Source organism: Saccopteryx bilineata, chromosome 7 (assembly GCF_036850765.1).
Source record: "Saccopteryx bilineata isolate mSacBil1 chromosome 7, mSacBil1_pri_phased_curated, whole genome shotgun sequence".
Taxonomy (NCBI): domain Eukaryota; kingdom Metazoa; phylum Chordata; class Mammalia; order Chiroptera; family Emballonuridae; genus Saccopteryx; species Saccopteryx bilineata.
The window spans coordinates 100959866-100982790 of NC_089496.1; the positions used below are offsets into that span (position 1 = coordinate 100959866).

The window sequence follows — 22925 nt, forward strand, 5'->3', positions numbered from 1 at the left end:
TTCTAAGGCTGTCTGTTGTCCGAACATCACTGAAAAAGTAATTCAGAATAAAAAGTTACCAGTGCCTCTGTTTACAAGACATCCATGGACAATTACCTCCCAACAAGAGTAGAAATTGCTAAGCGGTGTATTCTGGAGAATTTATGAGCCTTTATCCTGTTCCAGTTAGGAATTCACAACCTTAACTATTAAATAATCAAAATTATATTTATTTGACTAGTTAACACTTTAACTTGGTACAACATTCAAAATATAAAATATTCAGGATTATCCTTTTATAAACAAAAAAATGATATAAAAGTGGTTTGTTGTGAGAAAGGAACACACTTGGATTACACCGATTTTTCTTGCATCCTGGCTAATTCTCCCTTTTAATCGATTTTCAAATGACTAAGATTCCCTAAATAGGTATTAAAAGCCTGAATTCAGTTCTTAGGGGGTATAAGAAACTAATTCCATTTTACTGGAGTTTTATCAATTTTCTACTTAAGCCCTGCAAAATCCACATCCGGTCTGCCCATGAAAGTCCAGACGACAAAACTAAGGATCTAAATAAACCAACATAAAAACCTAAGCAGCCACAAGGTTTTAACCACAAGCTTCCTGAGACTAGCCTTCAGCACAGTTCTCTTATCTGCTGTATCTGCTAGACAGACATGTAGCTCTGTAATCAACGACAGATAGCTTTACTCACACTCTCCCTTTTCAGAAGATCATGTTACTGCCTAGGAACCATTTGAGGACATCTATCATAATAGGCACTTGCTAAATCTTGCTGACAAGTTCTGCCATTAGAAACATTTACTACTATTCAAGTGTCAAAGAAATATAGGGTTATTGTTTGTTCATTCGTTCATTCACCTTACTGAGCATTGGCGTGTGAGACATTGTTCCCGGCACTGGATACAAACATTAAAAAACCTCTGCCCTCAAGAAGCTTACTCTCCAGTAGAAGATAAATATAAATGAATAATTATGTCAAATAATGGCAAGTGTTAAGGAAAAAAGATAAATCACGGAGGGGTCTGACAGAGGGAGTAGCGGAAATCTTATACTGGATAGTCTATGACAGGCTCCCTGAAGACAGAAAATTTGGCTACACAGTCCTTGAGCCTCTGTTCTCTGAGTTTTTCTAAGTGCTTTAGAACTTTCTGGAATAAAAAAAAAATTAATCTGGTATATCATTCTAAAAAAAAAATTCTCAAGGTAAATAAACAATTATAACAAATGATAAAATATGTCCATATAATGAACTATATAATACATATATATAACTTAAATAAATTATAATTTACATTTAAAGAGATACTTAAACATGATGGACATTGATTGGTAGCTTGTCCCTTGTTAGAAGCCACTCCAGCAGAGAAGATCCTTGCTCAACACCCATGCATCCACATGCAGGCGGAGATGACCGCCTCTCATTTCTTTCCAGGTTTCTTATTCCTTAAGACAGTGGGATGATTGCCACTAATGGGCAAGGATGAAAGACAAAGCTACTGAGTAGTGAGGAAACAGAATAGCTCCATCCAGAACCCTGAAGCCATACGTTACTCCCACTGAGTTCTTTAAAATAACAGAAGCTTGGGGATCTCTTTTTCCTTTAGTTATAGAATCCATCCATTAAGTAAACCTATTTCCTCACCTCATTGCCAGATGGGCACATTTTCCAAGGTTACAATGGGAATTGCGTTCTACTTCCTTAAGATGCTGGCGTTCTCTCTTATTCAGTTCCGGCCTTTTGCCCTTTCCCGGGGAAATCTCACGCTTCGTCATAAAGCTTCCGCCATCATCTAGATGTCAAACGCTTTCAAATTTCTTTTCCCAACATAGTATCTTTTGAGTACCAAGCTTACCCAACTCTGGATGTCCCGTGTGTCCTCAGCCTCAGTGTACCCCAAACTGAACTCCGTTCCCACACGACCCGGTCCAGTGCTCCTGGAATTCCTTAGATGGTGACCACCCAGGCAGACCAGCTGAGAACGTGGGTTCTTCTTCACTCCTCACACACAGTCATCAAATCCTATCAACCTTAACTGTAATGTTTCTTAACTCCGTCCCCTTCTCTCTACCCCACCTGCTGCTACATAACTTCCATCTGGATCACTACTATAGCTCTCCTATGGGAACCTGCATGCTATACAGCTCTCCACTATAGCACTTATTAACTTGTTGGTACCATTAGTGTTGCTTATTTATATGTCTTTTCAAATATCCCATGAGTTTTTTGAGGACAAACACGGTGTGTTGTCGCTTCTATTCTTATCTCTTAGCGTAGTATCTTGCATGCCTTATGTGTTCAATTAACATTTACTAATTGGAGAAATAATTCCTGAGCTATCAGATCCCAATATGTTAAACATTTCAGGAAGGGAGACGGACTTGCCAACAAAATTCCCGCTCACCAACCCTGATCCCGTTACAGCTCCATCTGGGAAGTCGAGGACTGGTCACTGGTTTAAGTCTCCCCACTGTTGTATCTGTCTGGCTCTCACGTGACGTGGTTAGTGTCCTCTTCCTCCTCTCAACCCTGTTCTAGTAAAAGAGTTCATCTCTGCTTTTTATTCCCACAGGCATTTGCATTTTAGGGCAGTTTTGCTAATTCTGGAAAGCAAGCTCGGGTGCCGTTCAAGAGCCATGAGGCTTTCCAACATGGTGTGTGTGAAGGAGAGTGGGTGGGGCAGAGGGGAGAGGGCTCAAGGGAGAAATTCCGCTGGCTCCAAACCACAGTCAGAACCTGCGGCTTCCTCGCTGCACTCAGCCAGCTCTGACCAAAAGCCTGGGCTTGTTTCAGCAGGTGCTCGCCGACAGAGCTCACCATCTGAACTTGAGCCTCGACTTTAGACAGAACGGGGAGAAAACAAAGTGTCGTTTTAAGACGTCGCTGCACTCTGGGCCCCTTGGGTTGGGTGGAAGACAGCACTTTTCAGGGGGAGACTTCTGATGCTTCCGGGAGACCATCCTAGCGGACTTGCAGGAGGTAGAGGCCCTGGGGAAATAAAGAGCCCTGACCTGACAGCGAGGCCCTGTCCCTGGGGCAGAGGGGAGGAGGGTCTGCACAGACAGAGGAAGCCCTCCCTCCCAAGATGGCGGCCGGCGAGGTTCTGAAATGAGTATGAGGGATGGCCGTCATCTGTGCTTTCTGCTCGGTCTTTCTGTGAACCTAAAACTGCTCTGAAAATGCAAGTCTATTAATTTTTTAAAGAGAAAGAAAGAAATGACCCTGGTATATCTTCAGAAATGTCTTGTCCTGGAGACGGTCTGAGACTAATAGGCAGGGGCGGCCTGCTCTGTGCTGGAGCTCCCTCCGCGGTCCGCAGCCTTCAGGAACGTCTGCGGAAACAGCTGCCTCGTGTGAGCGGCACTTCGGGAAAATGGAGAAGAGGAATCACGTCCAGTGCAGGGTGACGCAACGCAAAAGACGTAGCACTCATAAAGGGGCGACCACAAATAGTGGTACTGGTAAGAATTTGGAGCTGAGCACCTCAGGGAATCTCTGATAGTGGAGCCATGGCATGTGGCTCTCAAGCCTTGAAATGTGACTAGTCCAAATTAAGATGTGCTGTTATGCTAGTATAAAAAAATGATAAAGAATATCAAATATCTCAATAATTTTTATATTGATTATATGTTGAAATGATAATATTTTGGATGCATGGGGATAAATAAAATGCACTATGAACATGTTTGGTTTTTTTAAACCGTTTTGTCCCTTTTTACCTTTCTAATACAGCTATTAGAAAATTTAGAATGATATTTGTGGCTAACATCCTATTTCTATTGCACAACACTACTCTAGGATCTTGGGGAAAAGGCATAAGTTTGCAAGACTCTAAGGCAGAAGTCTTGCCACTTTGGTTGGATATTTAAGGAAAGGGCGACCCCAGGAAGTTGGAGACATAAAACAGCAGACAGTGACAGATTATGAGAAAACACAAATTATTAGAATAGATGACATTTATTTTAGTAAAGCGTTAAATTAAAAATAATTTTTACAAATAGCAAGTGCTCTCAAAAGATGATGCAGTTTATACAAAAATTCAACTTTCTAGAAAACATATTCATAGCATGAAACAAAGTATATGGAGCAACTTCCCAACACACATAACTTACAATCAGTCCTTAAATTTAAACTAGAAGAGAAAAAAAGTCAAGGACGCATCTGCCCCACGGGGATAAACAAGCATAACCTTCCCGTAACACTTGGATGTTTTGAAAGTGACTATCTTTCCAGAGACTAATGCCCTGTACTTTCAGCTACAAATACAAGAGCCAGACAGGGCTGCAATCATTCACAGATTGTATTTATTTCTTAGTGAATCTACCCCTTGAGACATGTCTCAGGAAATTTATGAGCAAAAAAATAAAACAAAACCCAAGGCTTAACTCCAACTCAGCTAAACTGGAGGTAACCAGAAAATATTTTTTCTCTGATGTGCTACCTACGAGGCTCTAATTCGGCGCCTCTGGGCTCTATATTGCACACGTAGATGGTTATTTGTATATGGAACCAGCCAACTTCAGAGCTGGGGAGATTTAAATAGCACACGGTCTAGCTAGCCTTTTTATCTTACAGAGAAGTACACGGAGCTACAGAGAGACAGGGAACTTGCCTGATATCACAGAGCTGCTTTGTGGCAATGGCAGGACTTAAGCCACACAGAGTCACAGTGTGGTCAGGATGCTGAGTGTGACTCTAGTGTTTCCTGTCAACCTACTGGGTTGTCCGAAAGCAAGCAGGGGTTTATCATACTTAGAGGGTTAAAGACTCCCTCTCTAAGATGCACATTACAGCCTTTGGCAATCTACCGTATTTCCCCATGTACAAGATGCACCCTTTTCCAAAAAATTGGGGATCTAAAAACTGGGTGCGTCTTATACAGCGGTTATAGATTTTTTTTTTTTACTTGCATTTCCCGCTTTTTCTCGCTCATTGTTGAAGACAGTGATTCATCATCAGACACAAATGAAGACAAGCTAACGGGAGTTTTGACAGTGATGAGGAGTTGTATGAATTTTATGATGAATAAAACTTGAGTCCAATAAGTTTATGTAATACATTTTTTTTTCAAATTTCAGGCCCCCAAATTAAGGTGTGTCTTATACAAGGGGAAATACAGTACGTCAGGTTCAAGGGGAGTTCAGCTCGTGCTTTCTTCCTTTTGCATCTTCTGACCCAAGCTGCCTGCTAGTGCTCTTTCTCCTGAAAACTTGAGGTTTTCTTTCTCCTGAAAACTTGAGGTTTTCAATGAAAGAAACAGCTGCGGGTATCAGAAAAGCCCAGCCCCTCCTTTTCCATGTAATTTCCGGGTGTCTAGGCAGCCTGAAGTCTACTGGAGAGCCGCCTGGCCATGGATGGGTGGCTCAAGATGGCAATGCTGAGCCTTTGTATCCACAGACTTGAAATGAAACATGGAAAGTGGTTTCCAGGGATAAGGATGGGTACTGCTGTGCAGGGCACAGAATAAAGCTACAGAGCAGGCTCGCAATCTTGTCCATCTTCTATCTCTCTTCCTACATCGCTCAACCCCAACCTCAGCCACCCAGACATGCCCTCAGCTCGTAAGCACACACACAAAAAAACCAAAAAAAACCCCAACAACTCTCTTTTCCCCCACTCATCCTGGCCCTGGCTCCAGGAGAACAGGTCAGCATATTTGATACAAAGATGCCAACAGTTATAAGTCCCAAAAGGGAGGCTTGTTAATAGAAATCAACTTCAGGTTGGTAGCTTTCCGGATGAGAGGCATTTTTCTGCTTGGAGGGCTTCCAAGTGTTCTTGCTTGGTTCTCACTTCTCAATACACACACACACACACACACACACACACACACACACACACACACACGCCACAGGAGCCAGGGACCCAGCACCCCGATCTTACAAGTTTTCCAGCCCTCCTATAAATAATGGCTGTTGGGACAAAGTTACTTTGTGGTAGGAGTCTCTCGTTTCTTAGGAAAATAAATAAAAAGGACAAAACACAAAACTGCATTTACACTGCTCCTTTCCAATTAGTCCCCCTTCCCAGGATCCAGAACTTCAGTGAATACCCAGAGGCCTATGTGTCCCTGGTCTTGGGGTGACCTAGTTTCCCCCTTCAGACTAATCCACCCCCCGAACTAGGGAAGTGGAGTGATTCCTGAGCTTCTGCGCATGCTCAGTATCACCCTTGGTGTGGAGGTAGAGGACAAGGCAAGCAGTCCCCAGGCAAGCACTCATTGTGACATGCCACCGCGCCCACCAGGAAGCTGGCGGCACCCTACCTTTGCAGGTGAAACATTTGATGTGGAAATGTTTCGTCTGGACCCGAAGCACTTCGCCCTTGCACGGTTCCCCACATTTATGGCAGTGAATGACAGGCTTCTCGGATGGGTGGTGAGGGTCCTGGGGGTGGGCCACTGAAAGAGAAGAGAGACGTGTGTGAGCAGACAGAGTTCCTACAACAGGGGTCATGACGGGCATGCTTAGCCATCCCCATAGTTTTGGTATCAAGTGAGCCACCTATTAATTCAAAGGCATGAACTGAGCTGAGCCCCCCCCCCCCCCCCCATGCCACAATCACGGCATACGCACATTAAATAAGGAAGCTGTGCTTTCACGGTCCAGCAGGGAACACTCTGGGCTTGTTCCTCTGGGCCCCACCATTCTTTCTTCCTCCCAAACTTCCCCAGGGCTGCATCACTGGGTCACATAATACATGACATTGGTTGGTTCAATGTTTTATAATATGCCTTTAAATTCTTTAAATTCACTGCCCTGTAAATTCCTTGAGAATGGGGACCATTTCTTAGATTCTTATTTTTTTCTACCCATTTGTACTTTTCCTTCCTTCCCCTAGCTCCTGAGAACACAGCAGAATGGGGGTGCACCAAAGGGTTTAGTAAATGCTTCCTTACCATGTATGCGGGGGGGGGGCTAGTTTGTCCCTACTCTACTAGGGTCACTCCTGCTGTTACTCTGGCAACCTATTTAACCTTCCGGAGGCCTATTCCGAGCCTCCTGTTATGTGCACAGTTCCTGCGGGCAGTAATTTAAAAAATAAATAAATTAGTAACCACGTGGCCCTCTCTGAACCTCAGTTTCCTCTTCTGCAAAACAAGGAAGGGGATGGACCAGATGATATCGAAGGCTTTTCAGGCTCTGAAATCATGTGATGGAGCCCCAGAGACTCTCCTTTCAGTTTCCAGAGCGTGGCTTCGCAGTGAATACTGCTGCTGCCCTGCCCAGGACCGCAGGGGGCTGAGGGAGACGTCAGCGAGGGGACACCTGTGACCCCAAGGGTCCACTAACCAAGAGTCTTCATTCAACCTGCAGTTTCTCCAGCCAGAGGGGGCAGAGGCACTCTTTGCTAGTAAGTTCCTTTCCTGATTTGCGTCCTCGGAAGGAAGACCCGAGTGATACATAAAACATAAGTAGCCATGGGGGTGTCATACGGGATAAGAATAATGAACCTAAAATTAATCAAGCAGCACAAAGAACAAAGATGACTTTTTTCATCCTCTCACACAGTAAAACGGGGCTGGACAGGGGGGAGAGGTGGGCAGAGATTTCTGAAACTTAGAAAGGCACCTAGAGCGAGGAGCTCGCTGGGCACCACGAGCATAATGGGGCATTGTTTCTCGCCGACCGTGGCCATGTTCTCATTTCGCCTGGAAAGAGTTTGAACAAGACAGTCCAAATAATCCATTATCAGCTAACTTCTGAGGAACAAAGTTCTTCTTGTGAGATTGAGAGTGGGAGCAGGTGTCGTTTCGGGCAGAACACCTGATCCGAATTCTCTGCACTGGCCCCCGGCAGTGTCCGGTGAAGGTGCCGACATTGTGACACACCTGCGTTTCCTTATCTACCTGCTGGGATCTCTCTTGGAAACCTGTGTTTACAACCAAAGCCCGTATTACCGACAGGAATTGAAGAGAGGCGTCCTTTACAAGATCTCTAAACATCCACTGACTTCTAAAGTGATATGCAACAAGGCCAACATATCTATTCACCTGGACATTAAAAAGGTTGTTAAAAACTTATACTTCGAGTGCTAGTGGAGAATGTGTGAGTTGCTCTTTAAAGAAAATTCCTGCTTCCTATAAGAACGGAGGAAGCTCATGTTTATTGAGCAACTACTAAATGCCAGGCATGGTGCTAGACTCTTACACGTAAGTTACTTTATTTCATCCTGACTCTCTCTCTGCCTCTGAGGTGGGTAATATTGTTCCCATTTGACAGATGAGAAAGTAGAGCCTCAGAGAAGTTGAACAGCCTGCCCCAATAACAGCAAGTGGAAGCTCAAAGATCTATACGCAGCCCTAGCTCCCAAGCTCATGTTCCTCCCATGCTATTTGTCTAAAGCAGAAAATCGTTATGAGTTAGGGGGTGACTGTTATGTTTCAGGCAGTCACTCATTTGGTCAAGCTCAAGTTCAAGTGCAGTTCTAAAAGCAGCAGCTAAGACTCGGCTTACAGAGGGAGCGACACAGTATGTGCCATAGTGACACTTGCTGGGCAGGGTGCCCAGGTGCAATCCTCAAGGTGGCTCTGCCTAGCCCTCCCTAGTCAGAAACCCATGCCTGCTGCGTGGTTAAATGCAGATTCCTCGGCTCCACTGAACTGAGTTGGGGATCTGTTGGGTCAGTGAGTTCCTCAGCTCATTCTTACGCATGCTACAATTTAAGAGCTCTCTGCCTTTAGATTTCAGATAATATGGCTAAGCAGGTTCCAGACCAGAGCGAGAGGGGAAGACTAATCCACAGAACCATCCCCTCTGGAAACAGTGCTGAACTCAGTGGATCCCTTGTTCATAAAGGAGAATGCGTTTTTGGATAAGAGCGGCCCTGCTGTTTCTCTCTCTCTCTTGACACTTGATTTTTTTATAGCTAAGCGAGCAAGCTGTGCTGAGTAATGATGAGGGAAGGAAAATATCACTTCACTTCTTGGCTCTTCCCTTTGTCTGAACCAAGGTGCCAGCGCAGAGCCTGTCACCAGCCACAAAGGTCAGAATTGGGATCAGCATCTGCATTTTGCAAGCCATTTCCCTTTGGAAATATATATGACACGGCGAAGTCCACCCTGCCCAGAGATGACCTCTGCGTCCACCCCGAGCTGAGCAGGGACTCTGTCGTGTACACTGCCTTCCCATCATCCATCAGCCTGGGCGGACACGTCTCAGAACAATCCGCCTGAGAGGCGATAGGCTGTTCTTGTCAAAGAGTGACAGGAGCCGAAGATCAGAGGAGACGCGGTGTTTACTTCAGCCCAACTCAAATCGGTGTAGACAAAAGAATCCCTCTCCTTTTTAAAGATTCATGAGGAGGTTGGTTTTACATAACAGCCGCTGGCACTTTGGTTAATACCAAAAGCATGTTCCTTGGCTCAATTCTACGTTTTTGAAATATGCTGAGTCAGTGGCGATATAGCAACGACATTAATTCCCCGCTCCTCTCGGCGGCCAGCTGGCTCTGCTGCTCATTTGTACTGATCGCTCCATCTCTCAGAGCCTGGGTGGTCCCTACGTATGCCACTGACGGGGAAAACAAGGAGCAGAGAGCTTACATTCCTTATCCAAAGTTACCAGCGAGTTATTGGCAGGCGTACACTTAGCACTCAGCCTTCCCAACTCTTAGTACTGTAACAAGTAACCCGTGATTTACCCTGGAACTCGGGCAGACACAGTTAGACATTCCATGGCTCATCAATTTGTTGCTAAAATAAGAGTAGTACAAGGAAAAAACAAAAGCATGGTTGCACACTTTCTGAATAATAAGGAAATACATACGAAGAGCCAGGAGTCCATTTGCCTGAAAAGGTAAAACACTTCCTCCGGGGCATAATATCCCGCGAAGGGATTCTGGCTGCTCAGATAACACAGCCTATGGCAGGGCTAAGAAGTCTCACCTCGTCTTTCCCAGTCAAGCACAGTCATAGCCCCGACACTCCCCAGAACTCCGGTGCGAGACAGGAACCCAAATTCCAGTTCGGATGCATTACTTCTGAAATGCCTATTTGCTATCTCGGGGGGTGAGGCTGGGAGACTGAGACCATTAAGGAAATCCCAGTAACCCTCAGTGTCCCCAAGCAGAGGCCATTACAGATTCTGAGAGGAAGGCCACACGGATTAGGCAGAGCCCTTTTTTCTAATCCAGAACCAGCCTCGTCCTGCCCAAATGACCTCCACCGGAGAGACAGACCACCAGGAGCAGAACGTCTGGGAAAGCGGAGGTGAGATAAAAGTCTTCTTAGCAGGTGACGATCACAAACCCATGACAGTACTCAGTATGAGTTACAACTTTCCTGGGTTATCTGAAATATTCAGAATCTCCCAGGTATCAAATCCCCCCTCCCAAGCGCCCTTCTGGCTCAATAGCAGCTCGATAGCATCCTCCCTCCCTCAATCAGCCTTAAAACCACACCTGAGCTGTGCTGACTGCCTTCAAAGCCTGGACACCTGCATCACCCATTGTATTCTTATAGGAGCTGTACCAGGTAGGAAGAACAGGGACTGGTGCCAACCCCCTTTTACAAATGGGCAAACTGAGACTCAGAGGAGCACAGTGATTCACCCCAGGTGACACAGACAAGAAATACAGAGTTGGCAGTTAACTAAGGCAGTGCTCGTCACACCCAAACACACTCCCCTCATCAAGGAGGCCTGACCTTGCAGTCATCCTTGATTCCACCCCTTTCTTCATCTGCCACTAAATTCCATCTGCTCTCACATCCCTTCGGTGCCCCTTCTCTCACCACCTGCATGGAGCCTTCAACCCCTTTTTGTCAGATTGCTGAGAGTTTCCTACTCTTCCTTCTTCACTGTAACCTACAAAGTGCAGTCCCCTCCCCCCCCCCTTAAGTGTGGGCTGTCCTTGGTGACCTCCTTCCAAAGAGGGCGGTATGCAAGGGCGGGGCGGTAACCTCACACTGGACAAATCTGACAAGCACCTCAGTCAGGTGATCAAGGTCAACTTCAATAGTGGCAGTCATGTTGACAGTCTGTACCACTGCTATGATGTAATGAAAATTGGCTCTTTGCCTCTCTGATCTTTCTGCCCCCAAAATCCAGAATCCTAGTCTAATCATGAGAAAATTCCCATAGTGATGATCACTCTAAAACTACCAGACCGGTATTCTTCAAAATTGTTAAGCTCATCAAAAAAACAAAGAGGAAAGTCCCCTTGTCACACTCAAGAGGAGCCTAAGATGACATGAGGACGAAATGTAATGGGCTGTCCCAGGTGGGATCCCAGAACAGAAAATGGACACCAGACATAAACTAAGGAAATAGTATAAAGCAGGGACTTTAATTGATAATGTATCAATATCAGTTCATTAACTGTAAAAAAAATGTATCCTGTTAAGGTAATCTGTTACTAATGTGGCAAGCTGGTTCTTGGGTGCATGGATACTGCATTATCTTCTCAATATGTTCTATAAATCTAAAACTACTCTAAAAAATAAAGTTTATTAAAATAAAAGCAAAAACACCTCTCAGAGCTCTCTTGGTCCCAATCCATTGAGTCTGAAGTTCTCTGCCTGGCTTCAGAGACTTCTGTAACACAGCCCGTGAGCTGTTGAGCTATCTATCTGACAAAGAACTGCATTTGCTGAGTATTTATTGCTGTGCTAAGTGGTTTTGAACTCAGGCAGCCCAACCCCAACGGAAGCACACTGAGGCACTCTCCACTATTTATTTGTGTCACACACGAATCCCCCTGTGGTTGGCCTCCTGACAACTTCCTGGTCTATAGCTCCATCTTCCCCAGGGCCTTGGCTCCCATGTATCCTCACTTGGAATGGTTTCTCCTCTTCTCGTTTGTCCAAATCAAGCCTGACCCACGGGGCCCAGGTCCGGTCCTTGCTCTTCCCCGAAGCTTTCACGATGGCTTTTATTGATCCAACATTTCATTTCCCCCTTAAGTCCTTCAGCTTAAATACTGCTATGGTCACTCAGCACTTAATTTTCTCTTGTTTTTTTCTTTTGTGTTTATTTCACAATGCCTCAGTCGTGGCCCTGCATATTTGCAAGCTCAGTTCTTCCAAATGTCTGGGATACTTCTGGTGTCACGTGTCAAATACACTGTACAAATACACTGTCATCTCTGCAGTCCTTGGTTCAATTTGCAGATCAGGGGAAAATACGGTTACCATCCAATATCACTATTGGGGCGTCTCCCACATGAAGCCAAACTTAGGACAGTTCCATAAATAACGCCACGTATAGCACCATTATATCATTATAACAGGTGCCATTTGTTGAACACTTACTATGTTCCAGGCACTGTGATAACTAACATATATCCACAATCACAGATAATCCTCACAAATGCCTTATGGGAGTACTGTCTTATTATCCTGTATTGCAGAGGAGGACAGAGTTGAATACCTTGTTCAAGACCATAGTTAAGATCAGTCTAACTCCAAGGACCACGCTCTGAAGTGCTGTAGGGGAATTCTGCAGGAAATTCTTCCCCGGCACACAAGGAAACCAGGCGAGTGCAATGCACTGACCGCCCAGCCCAGAGCGGTGAACACCCAGCTGCATCATAATCCCAAAGGTGACACCTGCTAGTAAAAGGCCAATGGGAAATAACACTTCAGACCTTAAAAGAAATGATTCCAGGCCGCAGCAATTTACGGGAAGGGCGATACCGCCAGGAAATACAACCGGCCCTGAAGAGGGCCCTTCTGCCCCTGAGCAAAGGCTTGGGTTGGAAAACTTTTTCTGGTTAGGATTGGTCTGGATTTACAATCACAAAAATCATATTCTGCTGGTGGGGTCCATTTCTGCTGAAAACCCGCAGTCTTATTCTCCTGGGAGTCGATGTTTCAGAGAGACTGCTTCATTACCTACAATATTTTCTACAATTCTACCCTCCTGGTTCCCAGTCTGTTGTAAACACATCCCGGAGACCTGCTCTCCCTACTCCAATGGCTTCTCTCCACCCCCCACCACCTTCCTTTATGCTAGAATGGCACTAGTTTGGGGCCTTGGAAATGAGAAACTTAAGAGCTTAAATAAATGCACAGAGTACTTAATTTGCAGTTTACCTACAAAGTCCATCTCCTGCTGTGCCAAGTGGTAGTTACTTGAAGCTACACAGTGTTACCCTGCCATTACTTGTCCAGCATGCTTCTTCTCGGTAATTGGCTTCCACGACCCAATTTCCTTCCACCGCGTTCATTTGGTAATCAGAATTAGTATTTGGCACAAAGCGTGGCACTGCCCTGGTACAAACACTCCCAGTGGGTGGGCAGATGGGGCGCTGTCACAGCTTCTCGGCTACTTGTGGCTGTCTGCTTACATCCTGAAACTTGGTGTGCCTTTTCTGAGATGACACACTTGATCCATGCAATTCCTCTACACAGAAGAGACGCTGTCAGCCATCGGCCAGCTAGGAGCCTGATTACAGACAGAGCCCGGGCTCAAATCCAGTGAATCTGATTCTCCTGTGGCAAGGAGGTGCGAGGATTATAATCACGCTGACTGAAATTTCCTCCTTGTCAATCACATGATACATTGGCCCCGATGTGTTAACACCTGCCTTCTCGACATAAAGAGTAATTTTGGGAAGAGATTTAAAATCGGTGGGGTGCCTCCTACTGCTGAAAGAGCAACTCTCCAGCCGCACCTTTAGACTGGGATGACTCAGTTTCTAAGAGAAGGGAGGACACCCTTCTTTGACCGCCCCTAGCCTCTCTCTGAGAGCACGCACTAATTGGACTCTGGAGTACACTCATCTGTATCAAGTCCCGCCTCTCCTCCAGAACAGTCATTAGCAAGGATCTGGGACTAAGAGCCAGGAGAGCAGATTTCTGGTCCTGCCTCCCCTGCCTCGTGCCTCCACCTTCCCGAGATGGTGATGGTAAAGAGGCTAAGAATACAGGTCCTCCTGCACAGGGTGGAAGTGGAGACAGCATGAGGTCACCTCCTCGTGGGAGTGCCCATGGCACCAGCCTGGCACCCAGATGCCCGTGTCAGCTGAATGTCAGCAAAGACTGTCACTGACCTGTACGAGCAGGAATTTCTGAAGGATAACAAAAATCCCTTCTGAAATTTGATACAGGTTTGCAAGGTCACCCATGGATCTCACATTGTCCCTGCCTAGCAATTCCATTTAGAAATGGATCAAATCAAACAATTGGGCGGTGGCTTCCATCTGCACCCCATCGGCAGAACACACATCTTTCTGGATTGCTCCAGAGTCACCTCTGTCCTGATTCCAAGACTGGAAGGGATCATGGTCCCAGTGGAGCCATTTATGGGAATGCAAATTAAGAGAGAGCATCACAGCCTCCTAGGGCCCTGAGGCAGGACTTAGCGTAGACACAGTACCACCACACCTTCTCTTCCTAATTCCTCGCTAACACGCGGAATCCTCCCCACTAAGGTATACATTCATTTCTCATCAACACTATTCCACCCTGACAAGTGTCCTCATTATCATTCCCTCCCAGCTGCTCTCTTGGGAAAGAGCCCATAAAAAACAAACAAACAAAAAATAATAATAATAGATACCATCAGACCCAGCTTATGTCTCAGGTGGGAGTTTTCACAAACACAACTTGCCTGGAGATGCATCAACACTGAGATTGGCCAGAAACTTACAAACAGGATCTGCTTATAGGTGATGGATCTGTCGCCAAGCAGGGTGTTCAGAGGGGTTCAGGGGACAGTTAGGAAGAATGTAAGGAGGCTGTGTCTTCAAACAGTGGGGGCTTTTGACTCACGTGTCCCATCCCTCTGCCACACGGCATCCAGGATGATCTTGGTCGTTTCTCTGAGGATCCTTCAAGGACATAATTCAAGCAGATCACGGCACAAATGCAGCCCTCCAAGGAGCTTTCCCCATTCTTTCCGAGATGTCCCACTGTGGCCACAGAGCCCACCCACCTCTCTGGGCTCTTCTCATGCCCTCTCCACGTGGCTCCCAAGCGCAGTTCCTACTGCTTCCGGCACTCCGCACCGTCCTTTTCCCGGTAGGCTGTCTCCCAACCACTTGCGAGGCTGGGCCCTCCTCCTTCCGGTCTGTCCCCCACAGTAAAGGCAGTCTCCCTGCCTCCCTCGTCTCTGCTTACTGCCTTTACATGTACCACCTTCTCAACAGTCTAGCTTCTCCACCACAAGGTTACTGTGCTATATATATTCCCAGAGTCTAGCATAATTCCTGGAGCAAGGTCTATGCTCTATAAATGTATGTTCAATTATGTTCATTCATTTCATACTAGCCTCATTTTCTGTCTCTCTTCCCTAGCAACAGCCCTTGGGTAAAATTGAAAGTTGACTGAATATCTTGAGTTCACCAACAGTTTATCTATCGGTGAAGTAATCTGGATGTGGCAATAAACTCAACTAATGACAGAAGATACAAAAGTTGCTTCAGTCTCTGATGCAGGGAAAAAAACAAATATACAAAAGCTGAAGGAATGAGCCTGAGGATGGGCCAGTCTCAAATCGACCATGGCTAACTTTCTCTAAAGGAGAACCACACAATGGAGCACCATTTCCAGCTGAAATGACCTGTGGCGGGGAATGGAGGTGGCACCAGAGCCTTGGAAAAGCCACATGCAGGGACTCCAGAGCACAATATGATGAAGCATTGCCACCAGGACCTGCCACAGAGTGGGTGGGCAGCTTCCTGCAGCCAGAATCCCAAGCACACCTGACTTCTGCCCTCACTTTAACGCAACTGTTCTGAGAAGGTCCACACAGTCCGCCACCAAATCATTATTCAGCATCTCCTTCCATTCTACAGCGTAAAGACAATTAGAGCCATCAGCTTACTTGGCCAGGGGATGTGGGCATCAGGTAGAATTTCTTGGTGAAGTTGTATCACAGGATAGCAGGACTACTGGCCGCAGAAGCCACTCATGTGTCCGAAAGACACAAAGTCATGCTCTGCTTGCAGTACGTTGCGAAGAAACTGCCCAGCAAAAATGGCGGGCTTCCCTGGTTCCTCGACTCACCTATCCCTGCCCTATCGACTTGCCTGGGTCCTGAAACTAACCTGGTTGCTCCATATTGATGAACATGTTTCCCTGATCTTACTCAGCCAAGAGGAATAATAACAGAAGCAGCAAACACAAATGATCACTGAGCCCCTGCCATGTGCCAGGCAGTGCTCCAAATGCTTTACACGTATTAGTTTATTCCGTTTTTACAACAATCCTAGGAAGTTGGTACTGTTAATATCCTTATTTTCTGATGGGGAAATTGAGGCACAGGGAGGGTTGAACGACTTGCCCAGAGTCCCATCATCAGTAGACAGTAGAGCTAGGATTTGAATCCAGGCAGTTTTGCCTACAGAGCTTCCACTCATAAACACCACCTGTTTTTCAGGCAAATCTTAAGGCTTAAGGGATAACTTTTACAAAGCCACCAAGGCAAATGGAACAATGGCACCACAAGCAACAAATGAGAAAACGGTAGACATATCCAGGGGAGAGCTTCATAAGTTCAGGCTCCGAACTTGTCTTGACTGAAAATGCTCACTGCAGGAAGTTTGACCCTGCCTCTCCAACCAGTTCCAACTTTAATTCTTCTCACCACCTACATCTGAGTCTTATTTTCTCGTGAAGAATCTTCGGCCATTCCCACTGGCTTTGCACTGTGTGCCTACCCTGCTACTTAAATAAACTCTACAGACCAACCAACCTTCAATGAACATTAATCGAGCACCTGTCGCCTTGCTTAAAGCCATGCTTGAAGATTTTACACATATTACCTCACTGAAATTAACCCAGACAATAAAGATAAGAAGAGGGTAGGATGGTTTTTCTCCCATGTGCTGTTTTTATCAAGGTTTAAGAAACTAATTTTAAAAAACATCTTAGAATTGGACGCCTGAAACCTTATGTTAACCAGTGTCACATCAATAAATTCAATTAAAAAATAAATAATATAATAAAAAGTCTCTGCCTTTAGATCAGTTGTTGATCTTGATAGTTTCTCTGAGGTGTTAAAAAAAAATAGAAGCATGTCATTTACTTTCTAAATTCTGAGAAATTTTCTAAATACCTCATATTTTCACTAAACATTAGCATCTTAGAGATGTTGTTCCATTGTTTTCTGGCCATCATTGCTTCTGATGGTAAGTCATTTGTATTCTTGTTCTCCTGTATGTAATGCATCTTTTTTTCTCTGGTAAGATTTAATCCTTACCTTCATTTTTAAACAATTTGATTATTATGTGCCTAGGTGTGGTTTTCTTGCAGCAAGATGCTCAAATCTTTAAATTAAAATCTTTTGAGACATTATGTGTCATATTTTTCCAACTCCAACTAATCATGTTAAACATTCTTGCTACTGCCCCACAGATATGGAGTATCTGTTCGCTTTGTTAATCTTTATATATTTTTCTTGTTATTCACACTGAATAATTTCTGTTGATCTACGTTCAAGTTCATTAATGATTTCTTTGTCATCTCTGGTTTTCCATTAAAATCTCTAGTATTTTTTTTTACTTCAGACATTTCATATTTCATTTCTATAATTTCTTAATGGTTCCTTTCCATAATTTCAGTCATATAACTTCTTTGATAGCTCACTGTGATCATAGTTTCCTTCCTATTTCTGAACACAGTTACACTATTCAAAAATCCCTAACTGATCATTCCAATATCTGTGCTATGAAAGAGTCAATCTTTATGATGAATTGCCTTTTTTTTCTTGAGCAAGTATTGCATTTTCCTGTTTTTTTCCCCCATGTGTCTCATAATTTGGAATTGTGTTCTGAGTAATATATTGGAAATATATATATACTATATCTTGTGACTAATGTATTTACAATAACTCTGGACTTTCTTCTTTAAAAAGTTTAAGAAACTAAATAGGCTTAAATGCATACAAAGCAAATATGCTTATAATGCCTGATGGCAACTGCCTGCCCCCTCCCCTTCCTTCACAGGAGGATGTGTTCAACTGTTAGTGTTTTTTCCAGTTTTCTCACCGCATTGCTTAACACTGTGCATACAACTTGGCCATTACCTACTAACACTGCTCTTACTAACACGGCTATACTGCAGTGTTCAGTGAACTGTGGTCAGTGTTGACACTTCTAGAATGTAATTATTGTTCTAGACTCCACAGTCCATCCTGAGGATAGATTCCCTTTTTGTACAACTTTTTTTCCCTCCTAGATTGAATCATTTCCCTTTCTCCCACATGCCTAGTTTCTGAGGGACAATCCATTTTTATTGAAGATACCAATCATCCTTTTCAATGCTCAAACTCATCAGATAACTTCTCAACCCTCCCCCCACCTGGAGAGAAAAGTGGGTGTTCTCAGTACTGTTTTCACTGAAGAAAAGAACTGAATCTCACACCAGTTAAGAGCTTGGCTCCATGTCCTTGGGGAAGTGGCCGAGACGTGGGTCATCTGATACCAACCTAGCTCGCTGGCAGCACACCCCCTCTGGGTCAGGATGCGTAGGTTATGGGCTGCACAACTCCAGGAGGCGCTGCTCCCTACACAGTGTCCTGGAGGGGCACAACTCAGCCTGTGAAAAGGGGCCTCCCCATCTTGTCTGCAAACACTCCCTCGGGTCATCCTGCAACATATACCCACCCCCAATAGCACTGTGTCGGCTACTCTGTCCTAGCAAGCTGCTGACCTCTGTCTGACCTTGTTGCTTGACTCATGTTCCGTAGCTGGCTTCTTTGTCCACTTATCACGCAAAACCACCAGGTTAGTGCTGCCTCCCTGTGGCCCCGTGGTTTCACGGCTGGCATGGCCCTTCCCTGGGGGTCTCCCCAACATGGCAGCTCCTTCTGATGGTGAGGAGCCGCTCTGGAGCTCTTGTCCCAAAAGTCCATGCTCTTTCTGAGTCCTGCTGCATGCTACAGGGATGCCTCTGACTCAGGACAGAGGAGATAGCAGACATGTCCTGTACCCAATCAATGGCCATGCCTTTCTTGCTGCACTGCAGTCTTGCTATGACAACTCACCTGTGACATTCCCGAGAGAGGGGTGGCCTCTCTCCAAAGCCCCTGCATTATAATATTTCTGGAAATGCTCTGACAGGTAAAAAATGAACACTATAAGCACATGATGCCCAACAGATGGAAGTGAAGAGCTGTTGCTTCCATGATGGGTGAGATAGTGCATGACAGACTGTTCGAGCCCTGAACTTGTCCTTCTCTCCTGGGCTGTGGTGCATAAGCAAGGGGACCGGATGAGCACGGTGTCTGGAAGTGGTGACACAGAGTCACAAGGAAAAGTTCATCCACATGATGAAGTAGTCCCAGAAATATCACACTTGGAACTGAGGAGGCCCACATGAGGATTCCCTTGGGACTTCCTGCTGAGCTTCAACCAGGTAGCACCTCACTCAGAATTTAGCAGCTAGGTTGGTTCTTAATTGTACCCGGTGCCCAAAAAGAGGACACCAAATTCTGGCCAACTCCCGTTCAGGATAAAGCAATCAATAAGAGATTTTGAAAGTATTTTGTTAAAACTTTTCCCATTGCAAGTAAAGAAACCCAACTTAACCAAACACACCTAGTAAGCACTATGATAAGAGTATCCGGGATGGAAACATGGTCGCCCAGTCAAGCCCCTTACTCTGTTTTCACCCAATAAAACTTTAGTGGAGATGTTCCAGTGGTAGTCAACCTGGTCCCTACCGCGTTCAACCTGGTCCCCACTAGTGGGCGTTCCAGCTTTCATGGTGGGTGGTAGCAGAGCAACCAAAGTATAAATAAAAGATAGATTTAACTGTAGTAAGTTGTTCTATAAATATTTATTCTGCCAAACTTAGCAAAAATCCGACATAAAGTACTTGGTAAGTAATTATTATTATATGCTTTAACTTGCTGTAACTATGCTTTATAAATTTTATAAAGTATAGTTACTTCCCTACTTTATAAATCATCATTACTGTGGAACTGGTGGGCGGTTAGAAAATTTTACTACTAACAGAGATACAGAAGTGGGCGGTAGGTATAAAAAGGTTGACTACCTGGCCCTGGCCGGTCGGCTCAGCGGTAGAGCGGTGGCCTGGCGTGCGGAGGACCCAGGTTCGATTCCTGGCCAGGGCACATAGGAGAGGCGCCCATTTGCTTCTCCACCCCCCCCCCTCCTTCCTCTCTGTCTCTCTCTTCCCCTCCCGCAGCCAAGGCTCCATTGGAGCAAAGATGGCCAGGGCGCTGGGGATGGCTCTTCGGCCTCTGCCCCAGGCGCTAGAGTGGCTCTGGTCGTGGCAGAGCGACGCCCCGGAGGGGCAGAGCATCACCCCCTGGTGGGTAGAGCGTCGCCCCCTGGTGGGCGTGCCGGGTGAATCCCAGTCGGGCACATGCAGGAGACTGTCTGACTGTCTCTCCCCGTTTCCAGCTTCAGAAAAATACAAAAAAAAAAAACCCATAAAAGGTTGACTACCCCTGTCTAAACCAATGATTTTCACACTTCTGGTCTTGACCCACTGAAACATGAAATCAGACTGATGGCTCAGAACCAGCATATTTTAAAAATAGGAAAAAATAGAAAATAGCAGAGAGTAAAGGTAAGCAGTGTCTCCTGGGACTTTTATTTTAGCCATTTATATGCACATGTGCACCAGTCCTGAGTCTTTTTTTTTTTTTTTAAATGTACTTAATCTTTTTATTTATTGATTTTTTAAATTGATTTTTAGAGAGAGGGGAGAGAGAGAGAAGGGGGAGGAGCAGGAAGCATCAACTCCCATATGTGCCTTGACCAGGCAAGCCCAGGGTTTCGAACCGGCAACCTCAGTGTTCCAGGTCGACGCTTTATCCCACTGCGCCACCACAGGTCAGGTCCCAGTCCTGAGTCTTGATGTGTGGGAATGTGCTTCCTACTGCGGGGAGGTTTGGTGAGCGCTTACTTGTTAAGCCCCAGACCACAATCCAGAGGTCTTTTGGCTGAGTCTTGCCCACACATTTTGTTTGGCTTACACAAAGATTTTTTTTGAAGAGGACGTTGAACCATTTGCCAACATTTAAACATCTGGATATTTACATAATAATCCCTAGTTCTAGCAGCTCTTAAAAATGGAAAGGTCTGACATATTGGCCTACATCCCTCTGTGGGACGAAGAGGGAGTGACAAAGTGGCTTTCCCTTTAGAGAGGGTCATGCTGTCCAGTTTGCCCCAATGCCCACTCATGTAGGTCACCTGCCTAGTTTTTGGAGGCACCTGTATGTATAGCCTCCAGTTCTAACCGTCCTCAACTCATCCTGACCCTCCAAGCCTTCTGTTGACCCTTCCTTGTGTCCACTGCCTTACTGAGTGACCAACAGTAGCTCCTGCCAACCCTAGCCGGCTGCACGTCAGACAGAGGCTGTATCTCACTGCTTCTGCTTTGTCTATTTGACCACCTTTTCTAATTTTCTCTTTTGCCACCTGCACTCCTAGTCATCCTTCAAAGTCAAGCCTGCCATGCCCTTGCAACAGAATTAATCATGAACTGCACTGTGGCCCCATGTTACTCTGATAGTTCTCTGTGGAGTACATGCATCATGTTGCACCATAATTACTTATTTATGTATCTGTGTTCCTTGCTAGAATGCGAGTGCTTTCAGGTCAAGAACTTTATTTTATTGTTTATCTTTTACTAGGTACTGGATAAACATTAAATAAGGATAACCATCTCTCCCACTCACACACGTCCAAAACTCACTTATTAGTTCATTTAACATCTGTCAGCACATACTGTGGAGCAGACTGCGTGTTACGGATACAGGTTGAATCACACACCATCCATAACCATAAGAAACTTCCTTCTAGACCCTCTGAAAGCCAATCTGGATGCTCCCTGTTCTATCAAGCCTTTTTTTAAATTCCTTGAAACAGTAACTCTTCCTTCCCTTGAACCCCCACTGAATTCTCTCCTCACCCCCTTTTCCACCTCATGTCGCCTCTATTTGTATTCTCAGTCAGCATCCCTCCCGACACTGGCTGACTCACCAACCTACTGAAGGTAGAAACTTTTCAGTGTCTCAGGGTGTCCCCAGAATGTCTTGCAGAGGGTAGACCTCAGTAAATCTGGGATGTGGTCAGGAAGCCCGTTGCTATGGTTCACTGTCTCAGGCTGGGACCTTTACCCACACCAGCAGCATTCGCAGATGAGCAGGACATCACAACTGCACTCCAACCCAGTGGACACCATTCCCAATGTTGGCCCGAAAACCATGTTCCTCAATGGCTGTCCAGACAGGGGTCTCATGAGGGACACATAGGCAGCAGTCCAGTAGACCCTCATCTAACCCATGAGTCACTTATGGGACACTCCGTGGACCTGGGAACCCGCAGCCCCTGTCATTTTTCTGAGGGGACACTGGTCTCTCTGCCATCTCTCATTAGACCCTCCAGTGTGGAATAACGTTGCTATCTTTTCCTACCATCTTTGTTTTCCTCCACTGTTTGAAACTTCTCCCTTCACAATGTCTCAAAAAAGGAACAAGAACGGGAAGAATGTAGACAGCTAGAATACAGACTGGATATAGCAGCAGTGGGGAAAAGCACTCCAGGGTTTAATAGTGGATTTTACCGCCCCAAAGACTAAAGACACCATGGTAGCCTTTGTGAGCCTAGTCATCTACTACCATTTATCAAAAGGCTCCAAAGGGCTCTGTGGACCCCAATAAAAACGCTCACCTGACCCTTCAAGAATTAGGAGCGATGCGCCCTGGCCAGTTGGCTCAGTGGTAGAGTGTCGGCCTAGCGTGCGGAGGACCCGGGTTCGATTCCCGGCCAGGGCACACAGGAGAAGCGCCCATTTGCTTCTCCACCCCTCCGCCGAGCTTTCCTCTCTGTCTCTCTCTTCCCCTCCCGCAGCCAAGGCTCCATTGGAGCAAAGATGGCCCGGGCGCTGGGGATGGCTCTGTGGCCTCTGCCTCAGGCGCTAGAGTGGCTCTGGTCGCAACATGGTGACGCCCAGGATGGGCAGAGCATCGCCCCCTGGTGGGCAGAGCATCGCCCCTGGTGG

The 22925-nt window shown here is 45.7% G+C and overlaps 1 protein-coding gene across 18 annotated transcripts in view; it reads right to left on the reverse strand.

Moving 5' to 3' along the window:
- ABLIM1 (actin binding LIM protein 1) overlaps positions 1-22925 on the reverse strand; it is a 279086-nt gene that overhangs the window by 135455 nt on the left and 120706 nt on the right. For all 18 annotated transcript variants that reach the window (XM_066238282.1, XM_066238281.1, XM_066238283.1 and 15 more), the window contains exon 2: positions 6267-6401. In XM_066238282.1, the coding sequence (XP_066094379.1) occupies positions 6267-6401 (135 nt within the window). The remainder of the gene's footprint in view (positions 1-6266; positions 6402-22925) is intronic.